Here is an 18622-nt window from a genome sequence, read left to right on the forward strand (position 1 = left end):
GTCACGCCAAAATAAAAGTATTTTTAAACCTTTTTTTGCCACTTACAGTTGCAGTCTTGACTTATTGATACATTTCTCCCTCGTTTCCACTTTCTCACAGACGCACATATATTCAGTATTTGGAGTTGATCAAAACCTTTACTCTAAACATTTTAAGACAGTTAAAAAAACTTTTTTTAATCCACTAAGACTAATTGTTTAAAGCAAAAATCTCAACATTCTAAAAGGTATGACAAATAATCTAATGAGTGTTTGGAGCTAAAACTTTACAGAAAAGGAGGTAAAATAGGTGTCCTTCATGTAAAAAGTATTCATTACTACTACACGTTTTAGTTCTTCTAACTAGTCATGACTTATATATAGTTTTTCTCTGCGTTTGGACACTTTATCCTGTTAAAAATTAACAAAGCAATAAAAATGTAAAATGAATAAAACAATAAACAGAAAGAAAATAACTTCTCATCTTCTTATGAGAGTAATTAACAAAACGAAATCAGATAAGTCTGAGCAAGAAACTATAGCCACAAATTAGCTGATTAAAACTAGCACTTCATTTCTTATATAAATTGATGTAAACTTAGAATGGAATAACATTATACTGTTTAATAAATTAAAGCTTCAGTAAGACACTTATTACACACACGTTGGTAAATAGTCATCATTACTGTGAGTAAAATAGTACTTCGTTGAATGTGTCTGTAAAGTTTCAGCTCAAAACACCCATCAGATTATTTGTTATACATTTTAGAATGCTGGGATTTTTTGCTTAGTCTAGTTGGATTATATATTATATATATATTATAGAAGTTAAACAAAATTGTGTTAATGTAGATTTAACTCGAGGAGCACAGTGAATATTCATTCTCCTTTGCTTTTAAAAGGTGTTAGTCTGTTAGATAAGAAATGAAACAATAGCTTTGTGTGTCAAATTTTTCATTTAAAAGGAAAATTTATTTTAGAGAAAAGTATTACTGGAGGTCTTTGGTTGAGGATATAGACTAGAACCTGGCTTTTACCTGGGAAATATTGCATTTCCAACAAGGCAAAAGAAATACACTTTAAAATTGTACAGAAAATCTACCCTGTAAAATTCTAGTATTTCCAAATTTTTTGACATCGACAGCTCCTGTTCATTCTGCAAACAAGCAGAGGAGACACTTGTACATATGTTTTTTGATTGTCCAATATGTAAGCAATTTTGGTCACTCCTAAATTTTCATATATCTACTTTTGCCAATGCTGTGAATTGCTTTAATCTAAAAGACATTATTTTTATTATAATAACCCAAAAGCTAAATCCCTGGAACACATCATACATTTTTTTTTAAATCTTATATGGCAAATTTTTCATTCACAAACAGAAATTCACAAATAATTACTCATCATTTGCTCATTTTAGAATAGAATTTAACACTCTCCTAACATCACTTCATCTTATTAACAATAAAAAAAAAAATTCCTGAATGATTCCTGAAATATTATGCAGATGTATTTAAAGAAGATTCTCGATTTTAGTTCCTTTCCTTATGGTGATTTGTTTAAGTGTCATTGTAATTTCATTAATTTGTTTATTTTTTTTTTTGTTTCATTTAGTAATTTTATTATTATTATTAATACTTTAATTATATTAATATTTTTTCCCTTTCTGTCTAATAGTATTATTTGTATTTGTATGTGATTTTAGAAATTTTTTCTTATGACAAAATTAAAGGGAATCAACTGGAGAAAGGTTTGTTTAAAAGCTTTTACACAGATATAAAGCGTTTGATTAAAGTTTCAGGTTTTTCATCCAATACTAAATGATGTTCCTGCTGTTGACAATATTATTTTAACCCTTTATACAACGTAATACTATTTTACTCAAAGTAAAGAGGACTATGGAACAACGTTAGTGTATTAAGAGTCTTAATGAAGGGTTTTTTTTAAATAAAATAATTTCACTTCAATCTAAGTATACATCACTATATATAAAAAATGCAGTACTAATTTTAATCAGCTCAGTTGTGGCTATTGTTTCTTGCTCGGACTTACTGGATTTATTTTTGTTAATTACTCTTATATAAATAAACTGTTGGAAGAGGAAGTTATTTTGTTTCTGTTTAAAGTTTTATTTATTTTAAACAGGACATTTTTATTGTTTTGTTAATTTTTAACAGGATAAAAAGTCAAAACGCAGAGAAAAACTATAAATATCAAGTCATGACTAAAAGTAACTTAAGTGCCAAAAAAAAAAAAAAGGTTAAAAAGGCTTTTATTTTGGCGTGGATTGTGACGTCATAAGCCTGCGCCGCTCCCGCGCTGCGATTCAACTGGAGAAATGTTTGTTTTAAAGCGTTTACACTTATATAAAGCGATTGATTAAAGTTAGTTTTTTTATTCAGTGCTAAATTATGTACCTGCTGTTGACAATATTATTTTAACCCTTTATACAACGTAGTACTATTTCACTCACAGTAATGAGGTCTATTGTTTGAATAAAGATAGGATAAACCTTTTGTCCCCGAGAGGAAATTTGTCTTGGGCAAAAAAAAATGCTACACGTTGCTGTAAGCAGACAATTAAGTAAATAAAACAAACAACAATTAAGAACATACTTAAATAAAGTTACAGAGATGTAACAGTGTGTAATAAGTGTTTTAATGAAGGTTTACTTTATTAAATAGTATAATGTCATTCCATTCTAAGTATACATCACTATAAGAAATGGAGTACTAGTTTTAATCAGGTTATTTGTGGCTTTTGTTTCTTGCTCTGACTTACCCGATTTCTTTTTGTTAATTTCTTTCATACAAAGAGACTGTTGAAGCAAGTGTTGAATAGAAGTTACTTTATTTCTGTTCATTGTTTTATTTATTTTAAACGGAACATTTTTATTGTTTTGTTCATTTTAAGCAGGATAAAGTGTCCTAACACAGAGAAAAATTCTGCTGAAGCGACTGATCTCCACACTGTTATAAAGATGGCGTTTATTAAAGAGGAGAGTGAAGATGTGAAGATTGAAGAAACATTCACAGTCAAACTGAAGATCTGCAGGAACAAACAGGTTGGTTTTCATTCTCAAAGCCTTACTCAGTCATTTAATCCTCATTCAGATATATTTTAATAATAAGAATACTAAATTAATCCATCTTGCAGTCCTGAGTGTGCTGCCTAGTTCTCCTAAATGCACATAAGCACTCATTGAAAGACAGGAATGAGTTTCATTTGTTACTTGTTCTCATTTATTTTGTCATTCTTTTATGAATTATTAGTCTCCCATTTTCATGATCGTGGGCCAAAAATATCGTTATCGTGATGATAATACGATTAATCTCGCAATCTATATACCCTTTCATTATGTTCTTGGCTGTTTTTGACCCATTGACTTCTATTATAACCACATTTAACCGTTGAGCCATGACACCAAATAATCATGCATTCTAGATTGTTGCTGTTTTCTCTGTTGGGAAGAGGTCAAATGTGTCATTTTTACTGTTGATCATCAGCTGGCAACATTAACCCTTTAGATGGGCCTGTTCAAATAAGTTTCTGTCTTTTATATGGAGTTCAGTGGAGTAAAACAGCAGATTATAGTGTGAGAGCATAAATACACTTTGTAGGGGGACCAACAGTTTTAACCCAAAAATGACCAGTCTATCAGATGAAGAAGAGCAGGATTCAGAGATTCAATTAAAAGAAATTTTACTGTAGATAGTTTGCTGTTTCTGCAGCAGAGGCCAGTTTCAACACTTAACAAGTTTGTAGAGCGCTCTACATACAATCTCAGAACAGCAACAATTAGATGTCTAGAATTCCCTCTGTTCTCTCTATGCAAACTGTTTTAAGAAATGCATCAGTAAAGTGCACTGAAACTTCACAAAAACAAAACACACAGGGAATATTTGAACCTATCAGTTTACAATGTACTGATGCCCTGTTCTTCTATGCTTTATTGGTGAAAATGGTCAGAAACGTTGGACCATTATTGCCTTTTTAGCATAAGCAGAGGAGTGAAACTAGCCATACAGTAATGTTTGAATTGTGGAGCGGGCTAAATCTTAAGGAACATGTATTTTTTAGTAAGTGTACTTTTTCTTTATTTGCTTTTATTCTTGCCATAATTAAAATATGTATTTGTAGGGCAGCCCATGTTCTGCTGTCATTAATATTTTAAGAAATTATAATGGCTAGAACTGTCCGAGATATGAACAAAAGCAAGTGATGCACCAAAGTTTGATTAAAAAAAATCTTGAATGGTCATAAAAATCCTTATATCATTAAAATAATTTATAAAAACAAAAAATCTATTTAGTTTAAAACATTGAACGATATTAATGAAATGACGTAGTTTCGGAAACTTTCTACTTCTCTGTTTATCCGTCTGACTTTACAGTGGGTTTCTTTTGACTGCCCCCTGTCATTTTAAAGAATATCACAATGGCGAACGTGGCAAGTAAAGCCTCGTCCATTTCGTGGGGAGGAGCGTGCAGTCAGCGGTGGTGCTTGATGCGGTGCCAGGCTAGAGTATTCACCTTATTCTTTGCCAACAAGCGAGCGCAGCCATTTGAATCTTTTTGGCACGAGACTTCCGGTCTTTCACTTACATTCATTTTTAGACATTAAAAACTGCTATTTTCGCTTTTTGATGTTGAAAACTGATATTTTCTTAATATATAATATTCTACTTGGGCTGTATAGTCATGCAAACATTTGCTTGTAGAGCAAGTAGTTTGACCATTTTCTGCCGTTTATTATTCCTAGTCATTTCTCCCATAGGCGACTGAATCGGAAGTTCTAAAACAATCGCGAAAACAGGCGCACTTCCGCATTTTAGAATAAGGTCAATAAATCCAGCTTCTCTCTCTTTCTCACACACACACACACACACACACACACACACACACACACACACACACACTATACTCCATATAAAAGGCAGAAACTTTTTTGCACTGAAACTGATAATCAATTTTAAAAATCACAAATCTCTTCCCAACAGGGAAATGTAATGGTGATGTGGGAATGGTGATTCCCCCCCAAAAATAAAATAAACAAATATTACAAAAATATGTTTGTCACTTGTTTTTAAGTAGTTAATCTTGGGCGCCAGACAGAATATCTGTCAAAATACATTTCAAACAAAATATACCACGCTAGCTCTCACCACCAGTTACAAATATAAAAAAATAAATAAAATAACAAACAATGAGAACCAGAAAAAACTCAGATAATTGCTGTAATTGTCTAAATAAAGTTTGTATTATTAAAAAATGATAATAAAAACACTTTGTACTTTTCATGCACAAACAGCAGTATCAACAACAAAACAAACAATATAACAATGAAACGCAGAACCCTCAGCACTTATAACTCAGTTGAAAGAAAAAAATGCAAATGATTTCAGGCTAGCAGATTTGTCAGATTTGAAAACCTGGAAAATAATGATAACAATAGTACAGGGAGAAAACAAAACAAGAGAAACAAAATGAGAATTTGGGCAAAGAAAACAAAAACTTTTGCTTCTTACCCACGGAGCGGAGGGGTCAAGGGACATGAGTGGGGAATGGCGAATGTGGATGTGAAGGTTGAGGGTGTTGGTGAACCCAGCCGGTGAGTTGGCAGCTGACTCCATGCCAGCGAGAAAGATAAATCGGTAAGTTGATTTTGTTCAGGACACACTGCACTGAAGTCTTTAATGATTTAGTCATTCACAGACATCACGAGCACTTCAGTAACAAGACAGCGGTCTTTGCTCTGTTGCTTCAATACATACTTCCGCTTTTTGTTTCTCACAGCCAGTCGATAAGTTTACACTGCTCATCTCGACTCGATTTCTCTACTCGTTTCCCCGCACTGCAACAATTCAGTCCACTTCTCTTTCTTCTACACACCACCACTGCCTTCTTTAACTCTCCTCCACCTCTTCCTTTATTCTCTCACCCATTTCCTTTTTGCCGTCTCATGAGTGGAGACCAATTAAACAATGTTGACTGTCGTCACAGAAAACACCAACAATCATAAATTCATGAATATGTGCTGTCATGGCTTTGCAATAAAAAAGAAAGTTCTTATAATAGAGGTCAATGGAGAAAAAACAGCCATGAATATAACGAAAAGGGAGTAAATTTGCCCAGAGTGTATTGAGTTTTTTAATTTTTTTAAGCATTTTCCCAGTGATGGGGAACTCATTGTGTCTTAATGAATTTATTACTCTCATTTATATGCTTATTTGAGTGATTTCCATGTTGTTGTTGTTATCTATTGTATTTTATTTGCACTCAAAAAAAATTATGATTAAGGCCAATGGAGCATTTTTCCAGAATGTCAAAATAAGATGTCCCCAAATATCAGACCATTTGCTGAAACACTGAGAACGTTTTGGCCAAATTAAGCCTCAAAATCACCCCAGAATGGATGAAAATGACCCAACAGCACACAAGGGAAAGGTGCACATTCCAGCCTTTATGCAGATGCTGTACAGGTATGTCTCATATCTGAGGCAAATATTCAGCTGTTACCACAGAACTTTTTTTCTGATACATTTACCAGTCAGGCATACAATGAACAAGTATTTCCTGTCTGCTTTACAAATCGTAGAAATCTGTGTTTTATCAATATGACCAAAAACTCTGAAAACTGGACTGACACTGTTTAAATTTACTATAACTTCTATGTTCAGTGGCTTTGACACAATTTACATTGTAAAAGCACTAGATAAATAAAGATGAATTGAATCTGCTTAAATGTGTACACGTTAATGGACCAAACAAAATATGATTTGATTTATTTTACATTTAATGTGCATCAAAATTACAGTGTGTGTAGCCAATGTTTCCAGTGTCTTTTCACTTTTCAGCTTTTGATGAGAGTTTTTAAGACTTAATGAAAACTAATGTTTTATTTATTTCAGACCTAATTGAAGAGAATGAGGAGAATAAAGAAGAGGAACATCATGTCAAAATTGAGGAAAAAACTCATTTACAGACTGATGGTGTTTTAAAAAGGAAAGACAAGAATCGATTCACCTGCACACAAGCAAAAGCAAACTTAAGATTCACATGATGATCCACACTGGAGAGAAACCATTCACATGCACTCAATGTGGGAAGAGTTTCAACATATCATCAAACCTTAATCACCACATGAGGATCCACACTGGAGAGAAACCATTCACATGCACTCAGTGTGCGAAGAGTTTCAACCAATCATCACACCTTAATCTACACATGAGGATCCACACTGGAGAGAAACCATTCACATGCGCTCAGTGTGGGAAGAGTTTTAACCAATCATCACACCTTAATCTACACATGATGATCCACACTGGAGAGAAACCATTCACATGCACTCATTGTGGGAAAAGTTTTAACTGCTCATCACACCTTATTCAACACATGAGGATCCACACTGGAGAGAAACCATATGCATGCACTCAGTGTGGGAAGAGTTTTAATTGCTCAACAAACCTTAATCAACACATGAGGATCCACACTGGAGAGAAACTATTCACATGCACCATTTGTGGGAAAAGTTTTAACTGCTCATCACACCGTAATCAACACATGAGGATCCACACTGGAGAGAAACCATACACATGCACTCAGTGTGGTGAGAGTTTCAGCAAATCATCATCCCTTAATAAACACGTTGAAGGAACTCATAGGCATATTGCAGTGGTCAACACGAGTTGAATCTGAAATCCTGGGCATCTGCAAATTGTCTCTGTCATTAAACTGGCTTAAGGGCTTAAACCATCACGATAACAAAGCACCAATACTTTGGCCGCAGATGTTCCAGGTACCCTTCAGCAAAATTAGTAAATGATTTAAACTAAACAAAGGGGCTTTACAGGATTTTCAGCAGGAACTGCCTCACGAGACTTTTAAATGACTCCTCTACATGGTCATGTGCTTTGGGCACATCCTGTCATATGTACAATTTCATAGAGACAAAGAGATCTCTAGAAACATTAATGCATACAAATGAAAGACAATCTCTTAAAATGTTAGAATGTTTTAACCCTTAAAGCAGATTACATTGATCTGCGTGTGTCTGAAATGTATGATATCTGGTCTTGAATGAAAGCTAGTGACATTTGCAATCTGTTGGTTTAAATGAAAAACTAGTAGTACAAACAGTATTCATCTTGTAACATTTGATGTAAGATAATTTTAATCTTGCAAGAGTTTTACCATGTAAAATTTACATGCAGTCTGTTAATGATTGACCCTTTCTACGTGGGCACGCAGTGTGGCCCCGCCCTTCATGGCAACTGCTCATTGGCAGGCAGTGCCATAGGGATGGATCAGACCAGGTCACTTAAAAACACCCTGCAACAAAGAAACTTTGCTTTGAAACCGCACGAACTTCCGCAAACCGACTTTCAGCAGTCCGTCACCTCAGTAACCCAGAACTACCCACCCACGAGCGAGGGAATTCCAAGGATGTCACAGAAGCCACCAGCCAATCAGGAGCACTGTGTTTACCCAAGGCCAACTGGTGAGGGAGATTCATCTTCAGCAAAGGTGCAAGTAACAAACAGACGTTGTCTCTTGCTGATCTGGAGCAGATTGATCGTAAGCAGTTAAAGATAAGCCATATCTCTGCTTTTGTGGTTTCTCAGGTGTGATTCTAAGATCTTGTTAGAAGTTTGTAACGAACAAACGTTACATGCTTTGTGTTACAAGGTGGTGTTACAAGTTTTAGAATGAATTTGGGATGGTTGTTAACTCTTTACATCCTCTGAACTGCCTCTGTGTGTGCGAGTTTGTTTGTTGTTTGCTTATTACGTAGTTAGTTTCATGTATCGTAGTGTAGCTCAATAAATCTTTGTTCTCATTTTGTAAGAATTGTGTTCTTGTTTATGTGCTTCTAAGTCATTGCCTCGAGCTGTAGATCTTGTTACCTTGCTAAAAGTTAACTCAGTACTGTGTTGTTATTACCGTTGGCCACGTAAATAATATTAACAAGATTGGTAAGATACAATGACTTCAATTTGCAAGACAAATGGTAGATAAAGTGTGAATCTTTTAATCTGATTCAGTCTGACTCAATTGAGTCAAATCAATGATACAAATCTTTAAGATCCGGTACATTGAAATGAGCTAATAAACCCTGGTCGATCCTAAAATGTAGGTTGATCCCCTACCACATGATGAACCGTACTGTAGAGAAACCATTCACTTGCACTTAAGCCACAGTCACACTAGACTTTTCCCCCCATAGATTTCCATTCATACGCACGCGAATGCGCCAGACCTGAAATGCAAGTTTGTGCATCAAGTTTTGCAGTTCACTGCATTGGAAAGTTCAAGCTTGGTGAACTCTGACCTGCGAAATCACATCACTTGACAGTGTGAGACCAATCGAATATCAAAACATGACTTCTCTGGACAGAAATGTAAAATATGGACCAACCGCTCTCCTTTTTAATGTCTAAAAATCTTATTTAATCCCGCCCCTTTTTGCAGTGCCGTACAACAGAATTTTTCATGCTCAATGCTCTAATGTGACCGCAGCTTCGGTGTGGAAAGTTTCAGCAACTCCTCAGACCTTAATAAATGTATGAAGACCCACACTGGAGAGAAACAATTGACATGCACTCAGTGTGGGAAGAGTTTCAACGAATCAGCAGAAGAGTTTCAACGAATCAGCAAAACTTAATGACCACATGAAGATCCACACTGGTGTGAAAGAGTATGTGTGCTTGAGTGTGTAAAGACTTTTATTACAGCTTCAAAATTTAAACTGCACCAGGCGATTCACACTGGAGAGACCGTATAAGTGTTCACAATGTGACAAGAGGTTTAATCACTTAACACATCTGAAAACACACACTGGAGAGAAACCGTACAGATCTGGGGCCTCATGTATCAACGCTGCGTACGCACAAAAACTTTGCGTACGCCAGGTTTCACGCTCAGAATCGCTCACGTTTGGATTCACTAACAATGAACTGAACGTGGGAATGTGCGCAGCTTCATGGCAGCTTTCTGGCAGGCGTACGCACATTTTTTGTGTGTGTCTGTTTTATTTCCATTGGCGACTCCTAGAGGCAGTTGTGTTAAATTCCATTCTACAAAGTGTCTGAGCCTTGCAATGGCAGCTGTATGAGACGGGTTCATCTAGTAGGTATGTAAGGTTTCCATACCATACATTTGACCAGCTAAACATTAAAGCACAATTTGCAGCAGTCGCCTGTTTTCCCAATGTAATCTGAGCTATCTACCGCACGAACATTGCTATAAAGACACTATTTGAAGATGAATTTGCATGCGTGAATCAGAAACATTTCCATTCAATAAATGTGCAAATAAAATATGATGCTTATTGATATGAACTTATTGATGATTCCTACTTGTCTTTCTCGTGATAAATAGTTGGCAAAATCTGATATGTAGCGGGGAAAAAACAAGAAAGAGTTCATCAGACACTGGATTCGAGCCGAGTTCATGCTCGAACGTATCAATTCATGATCACATGTATGGCGGCATATCAATGCCAATATTAATCGAGCGCAGAGGTGATGTTTGCGCGCGAGGAGAAGTGAACCGTGAGCAGATTACAGGTTTACACGCGAGAAAACAACAGCTCGCGAGCGCACAGGGGATCTTCACGTGCGCGCTCAACTGATCCAGCGCGAGAAAACAAGTCCCGCGCGCGCACATCATCATCTGTGCGCACGATATACGCTCTCGCGAGCGAGGTCATGCATACAGAGCGCGCGCGATCAGTTCTCTCCGCTCGCTCGCTGGTTCTTCTCTCTGCTCGCGCGAAACAGTTAGATTTTTGTCAGTCCTGGGGCGGGACTTGGTTCACTTGTTATCTCTAGCGCTATTGGCTACTCTACCTTTTCGGAAGTTAGCCGGGATTGGACGCCGATTAAACGACGAACCATAATTCACGTGATCTTATCACCACGTAAGTTATCATTTTTATAAGTTAGTAGCACGTAAGTTATCATTTCATTTATTATGAAAATTATTGCCTTTGTTAGAAAAGGTAGTTATTAGAAACTTTATTAACAGGCGCCCTGTTTACTGACATATTGTCTTGTTAAATCGACTAATCTACTTAATCTTTAATTTATATTTAATTTACACAAAGCAAATTAAAATTTTTATTATGCTTACTTTGTAGTCAAAGTATCAATACTTCATCAGTATATGCAATTGCACCATTGAAGGTAATAAAACTACATTATTCACAAACTAGTGTATACTTTATATTTGGTATTCTGTTCAAATAAAGTATATAGCATTGCACACTGTATTTTTTCTTTCACATTTAAGTTTTCATTATATAAATTTTGTTTAGAGGGTGCACCGCAAAAAATGCTTTTCTTGTTTGGATTTTGTCTTGTTTCTAGTATAAATATCTAAAATCTCTCATATCAAGAAGAATTTTCTTGACGAGCAAAACATATTGTCTTGTTTTGAGAAATAATATGCCAATGTGAGTTTTTCCTTTAAACAAGCAAAATAATCTGCCAATGGGGTAAGCAAATTAATCTTGTTTTTTCTTTTGACGTAAGATTATTTTGCTTACCCCATTGGCAAAAACTCAATTAATATTAACATATTATTTCTCAAAACAAGACAATATGTTGTGCTTGTGTAGAAAATTCTTCTTGATTTAGGAATTTTTAGATATTTGGAATAGAAACAAGACAAAAAATCTAAGTAAGAAGAGCATTTTTGCAGTGAGTATACTTACAGCATTATTTATTATGATTTTGATAGTTTACAAAGAGTAATTTCTGTTTCTGATGGATTACATCTTTTGCTAATCTGTATTTTGCAGCAGATTCTAAAAAAGCATCTTTTGGAAGACATTCTTTCCAAGTTTGAGAGAACACTTTTGAGATCTCCACTTGATGTGGATTACCTGACGTTTGTGTGTCGCCAGCAACTGTATCTCCTGCAAGCACTTTCAAGGCATGTGGAAATTTCCCAGGAAATAATGCAGGCTTTGCAGCAAGTGTTTGAATTGGCACAACAACCATCAAACTTCATGGTTTCCCGAGCAGTGATGGAATTAACTGGCCTGAGAGGTCGTCCAAAGTTTGCTATTGGGAGAAAAGAATTGGAGGAGTTGCTGCAGACAAACCTTCCTGTGCCCTGCATTGCAAAAATAATAGGCATTTCTACTAGAACGGTCTTCAGAAGGATGAGTGAGTTTGGCCTTTCCGTCTCAGGGCTGTACAGCAGCATTACTGATGAGGAGTTGGATAATACTGTAAAAGCCATTAAAGATGACATGCCTGCTGCTGGCTACAGAATGGTCAGAGGCAGGCTGTTGTCTTTAGGCATGTGTGTGCAGTGGCAGAGGATAGCAGCCTCTATGCACAGAGTTGATTCAGTGGGAATCCTGTCTAGAATGGCTAGATTGGGATGTGTTGTGCGAAGAACATACTCTGTTCCAGGGCCCCTGTCTCTTGTGCATGTAGACACCAATCACAAATTGATACGGTAAGTTTTTAAGTTTAAATTTATTTATTTTGAATTGCATATGTTTTTCTAACAATAGAAAAGTATTTAAAAGCCTTGGATTATAAAGTTAGCCAAACAAAATTACAATAACAGCGCTCTTGCCTCACAGCAAAAAGGTCGCTGGTTTGAGCCTCAGCTGGGTCAGTTGGCGTTTCTGTGTGTAGTTTGCATGTGTTACGTAGGTTTCCTCTGGGTGCTCCGGTTTCCCCCACAAGTCCAAAGAAATGTGGTACTGGTGAATTGGGTAGGCTAAATTGTCCATAGTGAATGAGTGTGTATGAGTGTTTCCCAGTGATGGGTTGCAGCTGGAATGTCATCCGCTGCATAAAAACATATGCTGAATAAGTTGGTGGTTCATTCCACTGTGGCGACCCCAGATTAATAAAGGGACTACGATGAAAAGAAAATAAATGATTGAAAATGACGACAACTTTTTAAAAATTCAAAACGTTTGTATTGCTATTTTTTTCTATCTTGGAAATAGATACAACATTGTGATATTTTATGGTCTGGATGGTTATTCCAGGAAGGTATGTTTTCATTTATTTTTTTTAATGATGTCACCTGATATTAGACCTATTTCCATTACAAATTCACTACGAAAAAATTTTTTATGTATTTCTACAAATGTGTACTTATTGTTTTTATTTTTTATTTGCAGATTATGTACTTGAATGCTGCAAACAACAACCTGGCATCAACAGTATTTCACTTCTTCACAGAAGCAGTTCAAAAATTTGGCTTACCGTCAAGGTGTGCGTAGTTGTATAAATACAAACAAAAAAACCTTTTTTTTAAAAATGTTTAATATTCTTCTCACATAAGGGTAAAGGGAGACCATGGAGTGGAAAACGTGAATATAGCCAGGTTCATGTTTTCTTCAAGGGGCACTGACCGTGGAAGTTTCATAGCTGGTAAAAGTGTCCATAATCAAAGGTAAAGTACAATTGTCTAAATTTTATAAAATGTTTTCATTTTTTTATTTTATAAAATGTAATCGCTTCATAAATATTATTTTAGTAAACTTACTTATACTTTGACCAAAATGTTTTTAGTATGTTATTAACTTTATACAACATGACATTGCATGTAGTTTTATTTTTTGAATTAGTACATCAGTCGGTATAGCAGCTTGTTATTAAAAACTATTTTAATATATTAGTATTTTGATCATTTTAGATGTCTTCTCTTTGTTGCTTTTTTATCTCATTGTGTTTCTAATAGGATTGAACGCCTTTGGCGTGATGTCAGAGTTGTTGTGATAAACAAGTACTTGGCCATGCTACACTCCCTGGAAGCTGAAGGATTGCTGGATATGATTTTCCCATAATCAAGCAGCCCTATAATTTAGTATGGCCCCTAAACAATGTTACAAAAATGTAAATGGCCCTTGATAGAAAAAAGGTTCCCCACCCCTGGATTATGTGACTCTGAAGACTGGAGTAATGAAGCTGAAAATTCATCTTTAAAATCACTAAAATAAATCATTAAATTTGGTTAGAAACTACTTTTGAACAGTTATTTTATAGTGCAATAACATTTTACAATTTTACCATTTGTTCTGTATTTTTGATTAAATAAATGCAGACTTGGTGAGCAGGAGAAGCTTATTTTAAAACATTTAAAAATCCTACTGACCCCAAACGTTTGAAAAAAAAAACGTGAAAAACATTGTAGAATCATATTTACCTTAGAATGTCCTCCTTTCTTTCACATGTTAGAGGTCCAGTGTACCCACATCCGAGGATTCTTTCTAAAAGGTCAAGAAGAGCTGTAGCGTCCGCTGTCTCAATCTGAAATAATGAAATCAGTGCTTGTTCTTATCTGTAGTTTTGGCTAAAACTTAAATATACATAAGATGTACAGTGTAAGTACTGCTGAACATATTGAACATTATTTTTTAAAATTTTTAGTGAACAGGAACACAAATGAAATATAAAATTAACATTTCAAAACGTAATTTATTTGTATTATTCAAAGCAGAATTTAACCATCATGTCACCTTTCACATGATTAATCAGATTTATTACCAAAACAAGTGTATTTAAAGACCAATTTGATGGAACGCAAACATTCTAAAAGTATATGGTTAATGTATCATTATAAAAGACTGATTTTTCTACATTGATAATCATAAAGGTATTATGAACTAAATGCATTTCTTTTGACAAAATAAAATTAAGCTGTGCAATATTATTTGAGCACACAAACGCAGCCTTGTTGGTGAGAAAACGTAAACAAATTTAGTATGTTTACAAACATTTGACAAGTACTGTGGATAGTATTTATATTAAAACCTTTTCGATGAGGTCTAGCAGATCTGCATCTGTAACTGTAGCCTTTGACAACTGATCTTTATCAATGTCCCCAGAAGAGATGAAATTGTAGATCCACTCCTGAAAAAAGTTAGGGGGAGGGCCATCTTGTGTAATGCTTACAGCCATGATTTCACCAATTGTCCTAAAATAAAAAAGGGCAGTTGATGAATTGGCAAAGAATACATTTAAAACAAAATCTAGTATATGATGCTATTAAATATACCTATAATTGTCGTTCTGAAAATCTGTGGTAGAATACTTCAGATTTTTCCCAGAATTGCCTCCCTCAAAGAATTTTGCCTCAATCCCAGCCATCATTTCTGCACAAAAAAGTTATTACTAAAAAATGAATACTAATACTAATAAACAAAGCCTTGGAAAAATAAAATGCTGACTACATTTTATAAAACACAAATAAATTCATATGATGAAAACTAAAACATACCTGTCAAGAATTCTTTCATAAGGGCACCACTGTCTATCCCAGGCTCTCCAATGAATGTTACTCTGAGGGGATTCTTTGGAGAAGACTTCTTCTGACGTTTCCATTGCATCAAGCCTCGATTAAACATGTCCTCCCTTGTGACGCAGACACTGAAAATAGTTGTAGGATCTATTGCTTCTTTGAGTTTGTGGATTGCTTCTGTAATGCTAAAAAAATTAAGTTAAATAGATGCATTATTTAGTTTATTTTGTCCAAGGCAAGTAAACAAACAAACAAACAAACAAACATATAAGTAAAAGATTAGCAAACTTGACAGCACCTGCTTTGCTTGTCTGGCTTTTGCACAGTAATGTCCAAATCCATGTTTGGTCTATTTTCACATCTAGAGATATTATATAAAATTAAATAAAAATATATCACTACATTGCACAAACCAAAACTCAATTAAAGCCGCAAAGGATAAAAAAAAAAAAGCAATATTTATAACCTTTCCCCACAGGTGCTCGCATGTACTTCAATGTAGTCTTGTGAATACATTCCAGAACACACTGGACAAGATACCTAACAGAAAAAAACAATGCAGAAAACAAATGGTAACAATTTTCTAATAAGGTTGTATGAACAAACAATGAACACTACATTTATTACAGTATTGATTCATATATGTTAACATTGATGAAAGTAAAGCTGTTCATTGTTAGTTCATGTCAACTGAGTGCGTTAGCTAACGTTAGCCAGCATGAATTTGAATGTTGATAATGCATTAGTTAATGCTGAACTATGATTAATATGTTTTGTACAAGTATCGTTCATTATTAGTACATGTTAGTAAATACAAGAACATGAACTAATGACAGCATATATCAATACAAATATAAATGCATTTCTTACAATAATAAGTCATATGCAAAAAGCTGAAAATGAAATGTACAAATTTTTCAAATTAAAAGAGGTCACCAAACTTGTTACTCAAGGGCTGGTATCCTGCAGAGTTTAGCTCCATCCCTATTAAATCACACCTGAACATGTCTGCAGGACACCGGTCCTCCATAACTGAGCTTGGTGACCTCTGATTTAAACATTTAAGCACTGCAATCATCAACATTACCATTGGATCCATCACTGACACAAATTAATTCACAGTATCCAATTCATCCTCGAACTGTGGATATAAACATATATAAATGATATAAGATTTAATTTTGAGAGAAAAAAAAATGGAACAAACATGTAATGCAACATTAAATTACTACTTACATTGCCACTAAATGTATCCAATTAGTGGATGTTGATGGAACTTCGTGTCAGGGTCTTTGGTGTCCTTATATGTAGATTTAAAAAAAGACATTGATTATGCTTATTTTAAAAAGTAATCCAAAATAATTGTATGGTACAAACTAACAAATAAACAATTAGCTTGTTCCTGATGTGTTTATCATATAAAAAGGTATTAATAAAAGAGTTTTGCAGTTTTAGTATCTTAATCTGGAATGATGGTACTGAACAACCTACATTGACACTGGATTGATTCACTTTTGTAGAAATGGGTGGCATTTCAGAGTCCTGAGACAAATTAAACAGTAACTGTGTATTAAAAATAATTGACCAATATTTCATGAAATATGACTAATTTTATGTGTTAAAATAAATAAAACAATTAAAATTTTAAAAAGATTATGAAGTTTACCGATTCACAATCACTGCTATCAATGCATATCCCTGTCTCACACTCCTGAACATGCATAGCCAGCAGTTGAATTGGCATGTCGGTAAAGCATGTAGCACATCGTGCTTTTGGCAGTTTTTCAAATTCTTTTGATGAATAGGGTAAAGGGGAGATATCTAGACTGTTCTGTAATGGCAGGATATACAGACAGCCCTTTCCTCCTGCCGTTTTAATGATGTAGGATCCTGTATATCCTTCAGCTTCTGGTGGGACAACATTCAACTTCCGCTGACCTGACCCACCTGAGTAAAAATAATTAGAAACCTCATCAGATTTTAAAAAAAAAAATTCACTCAGGAACTGAATAGTTAATGTTAACATGAAAGTACTAAAGCATAAATAACACTCAAAGTATCAATTCAGTGAAAAAAACATCTGCATTTTTTTATATCAAGTCATAGTTACACTTTATTTTTAAATCAACCTAGCAACCTTACCAACAGCTTTATAGAGCATCCAGGCTCCTTCCAAAGATGCCATTTTTGTATAAGTCTCTGTAAGTAGTTTGGATATCTGGTGGGTAAACATGCAAAAACATTAAGCTTTAAAACAAATCGTATATATAGTAATAAAATATTGTGTAGTGATAATCAATTTTCTTTAAAAATTACATACTACTTGGAGATAGTTATGTACTTCCAAACCTGCAAGATCTCCAAAATCAAGAGATCTCTGACCCTCCCATAGAGAGCAAAGGTACAAATTTGGTGAAGCTCCAGAAACATTGTACAGATTGTTAAAATAGTCTATAAGATGTCAGTGTTTCAAACAGGGCTCTTACAGGTTTGGAATAACAAGTGAGTAATTGTGGAGTGTGAGTAATTAATGAAATAATTTTTCATGTTTGGGTGAAATATCCCTTTAAATACAACTATACCAGCTTTTAGATAAATTAATTGTAACTTTAAAAAGGGCCCCCTCAGTGTTCTCTTACAGGAGGAACACCTAACACTCCACACTTTGCAGATAACTACTACTACAGAAGCTGAGCACTGATGCAGAGGGAGTGGATCAAATAAATAAATTAGCTTGTCCGTAAATGACAGGGTATGCATAAGCTGTCGCAATGACTTATTTCAATATATGATTTTCTTCTTTATTTGTGGTGCGAGCAGTTACATGTTATAGCAAACCAGTGTATATATGAAAGGTCAATGAGATCCAGACTAATATGTTCAAAATTCTTTAAATTCGTTGCTCTGCAATATTCCCATTCTCTGTACAGTATGTAAAAACTTGAAATGTCTAACCTCTGAGTGATTTGCATCTTCTGGGATGGCAACAGTCCTCCGTCCTAAACCAGCCTGTAAAAGAGTTGACTCATCGAAGGCCTTTGGGGTTCTATCAGTGCTCTTGTTTATCAAAAAAAACTGCACTGGTGTTGACCTGCTGGGTCTTTTTTTGGAATTTGCTGTAGGGGTTTTTAGACTCTTAAACAAACCAGGAAATGCTCTGAAAGAAATAGCATAATAATATGTCAGCCATATATTTAATAAGTTTTAAAGAAAAATCCAGGTGGGCTCTGCTCATCTAAAGTGACATTCTCTGGACAATTGCAACATCTGAGTTATCCTACTGTGCTGCTTTTGTTTTCCAGTATTAAAGTGGAAGTTCACCCAAAACTAAAAAAAGGTGTCATCATTTAATTACACTTGTTTAAAAC

General features: G+C 34.8%; 2 protein-coding genes and 1 long non-coding RNA gene across 9 annotated transcripts; 2 read left to right on the forward strand and 1 right to left on the reverse strand.

Annotated features, from left to right (window-relative positions):
- The first annotated feature begins 2268 nt into the window (after positions 1-2268).
- Positions 2269-8825, forward strand: LOC137491155 (uncharacterized). Of its 7 annotated transcripts, none has more exons than XR_012402362.1 (3): positions 2269-2562; positions 2893-3043; positions 6890-8825. It is a non-coding gene; the product is annotated as an uncharacterized lncRNA (long non-coding RNA). The 7 variants fall into 7 exon arrangements; XR_012402361.1 differs by having other exon boundaries at positions 2269-2546; XR_012402358.1 differs by having other exon boundaries at positions 2269-2546; positions 2896-3043.
- Positions 8826-11280: 2455 nt separating this feature from the next.
- Positions 11281-13800, forward strand: LOC141381686 (uncharacterized). Its single transcript, XM_073947953.1, has 5 exons — positions 11281-12449; positions 12955-13000; positions 13132-13223; positions 13296-13406; positions 13695-13800. The coding sequence occupies exons 1-5, from the start codon at positions 11941-11943 to the stop codon at positions 13798-13800; spliced, it is 864 nt and encodes a 287-aa protein (XP_073804054.1). The 5' UTR covers positions 11281-11940.
- An 88-nt stretch (positions 13801-13888) lies between these two features.
- LOC141381702 (G2/M phase-specific E3 ubiquitin-protein ligase-like) lies at positions 13889-16436 on the reverse strand. Its single transcript, XM_073948033.1, has 5 exons — positions 15553-16436; positions 15234-15439; positions 15012-15108; positions 14768-14930; positions 13889-14263 (listed from the first exon to the last, which is right to left on the reverse strand). The coding sequence occupies exons 1-5, from the start codon at positions 15594-15596 to the stop codon at positions 14156-14158; spliced, it is 618 nt and encodes a 205-aa protein (XP_073804134.1). The 5' UTR covers positions 15597-16436; the 3' UTR covers positions 13889-14155.
- Between the last annotated feature and the right edge of the window lie 2186 nt (positions 16437-18622).

The sequence above is a fragment of the Danio rerio genome, chromosome 4, assembly GCF_049306965.1.
Source record: "Danio rerio strain Tuebingen ecotype United States chromosome 4, GRCz12tu, whole genome shotgun sequence".
Taxonomy (NCBI): domain Eukaryota; kingdom Metazoa; phylum Chordata; class Actinopteri; order Cypriniformes; family Danionidae; genus Danio; species Danio rerio.

Coding starts and splice junctions, on each gene's coding strand:
- LOC141381686 (XM_073947953.1), top strand. CDS start 11,941: ATGCAGGCTTTGCAGCAAGTGTTTGAATTGGCACAACAACCATCAAAC. Junction 12,450..12,954: donor ACCAATCACAAATTGATACG/GTAAGTTTTTAA, acceptor TCTTGGAAATAG/ATACAACATTGTGATATTTT. Junction 13,224..13,295: donor AAATTTGGCTTACCGTCAAG/GTGTGCGTAGTT, acceptor TTCTCACATAAG/GGTAAAGGGAGACCATGGAG.
- LOC141381702 (XM_073948033.1), bottom strand. CDS start 15,596: ATGGATTTGGACATTACTGTGCAAAAGCCAGACAAGCAAAGCAG. Junction 15,440..15,552: donor AAGCCAGACAAGCAAAGCAG/GTGCTGTCAAGT, acceptor TAATTTTTTTAG/CATTACAGAAGCAATCCACA. Junction 14,264..14,767: donor TGCTAGACCTCATCGAAAAG/GTTTTAATATAA, acceptor TCATTATTTCAG/ATTGAGACAGCGGACGCTAC.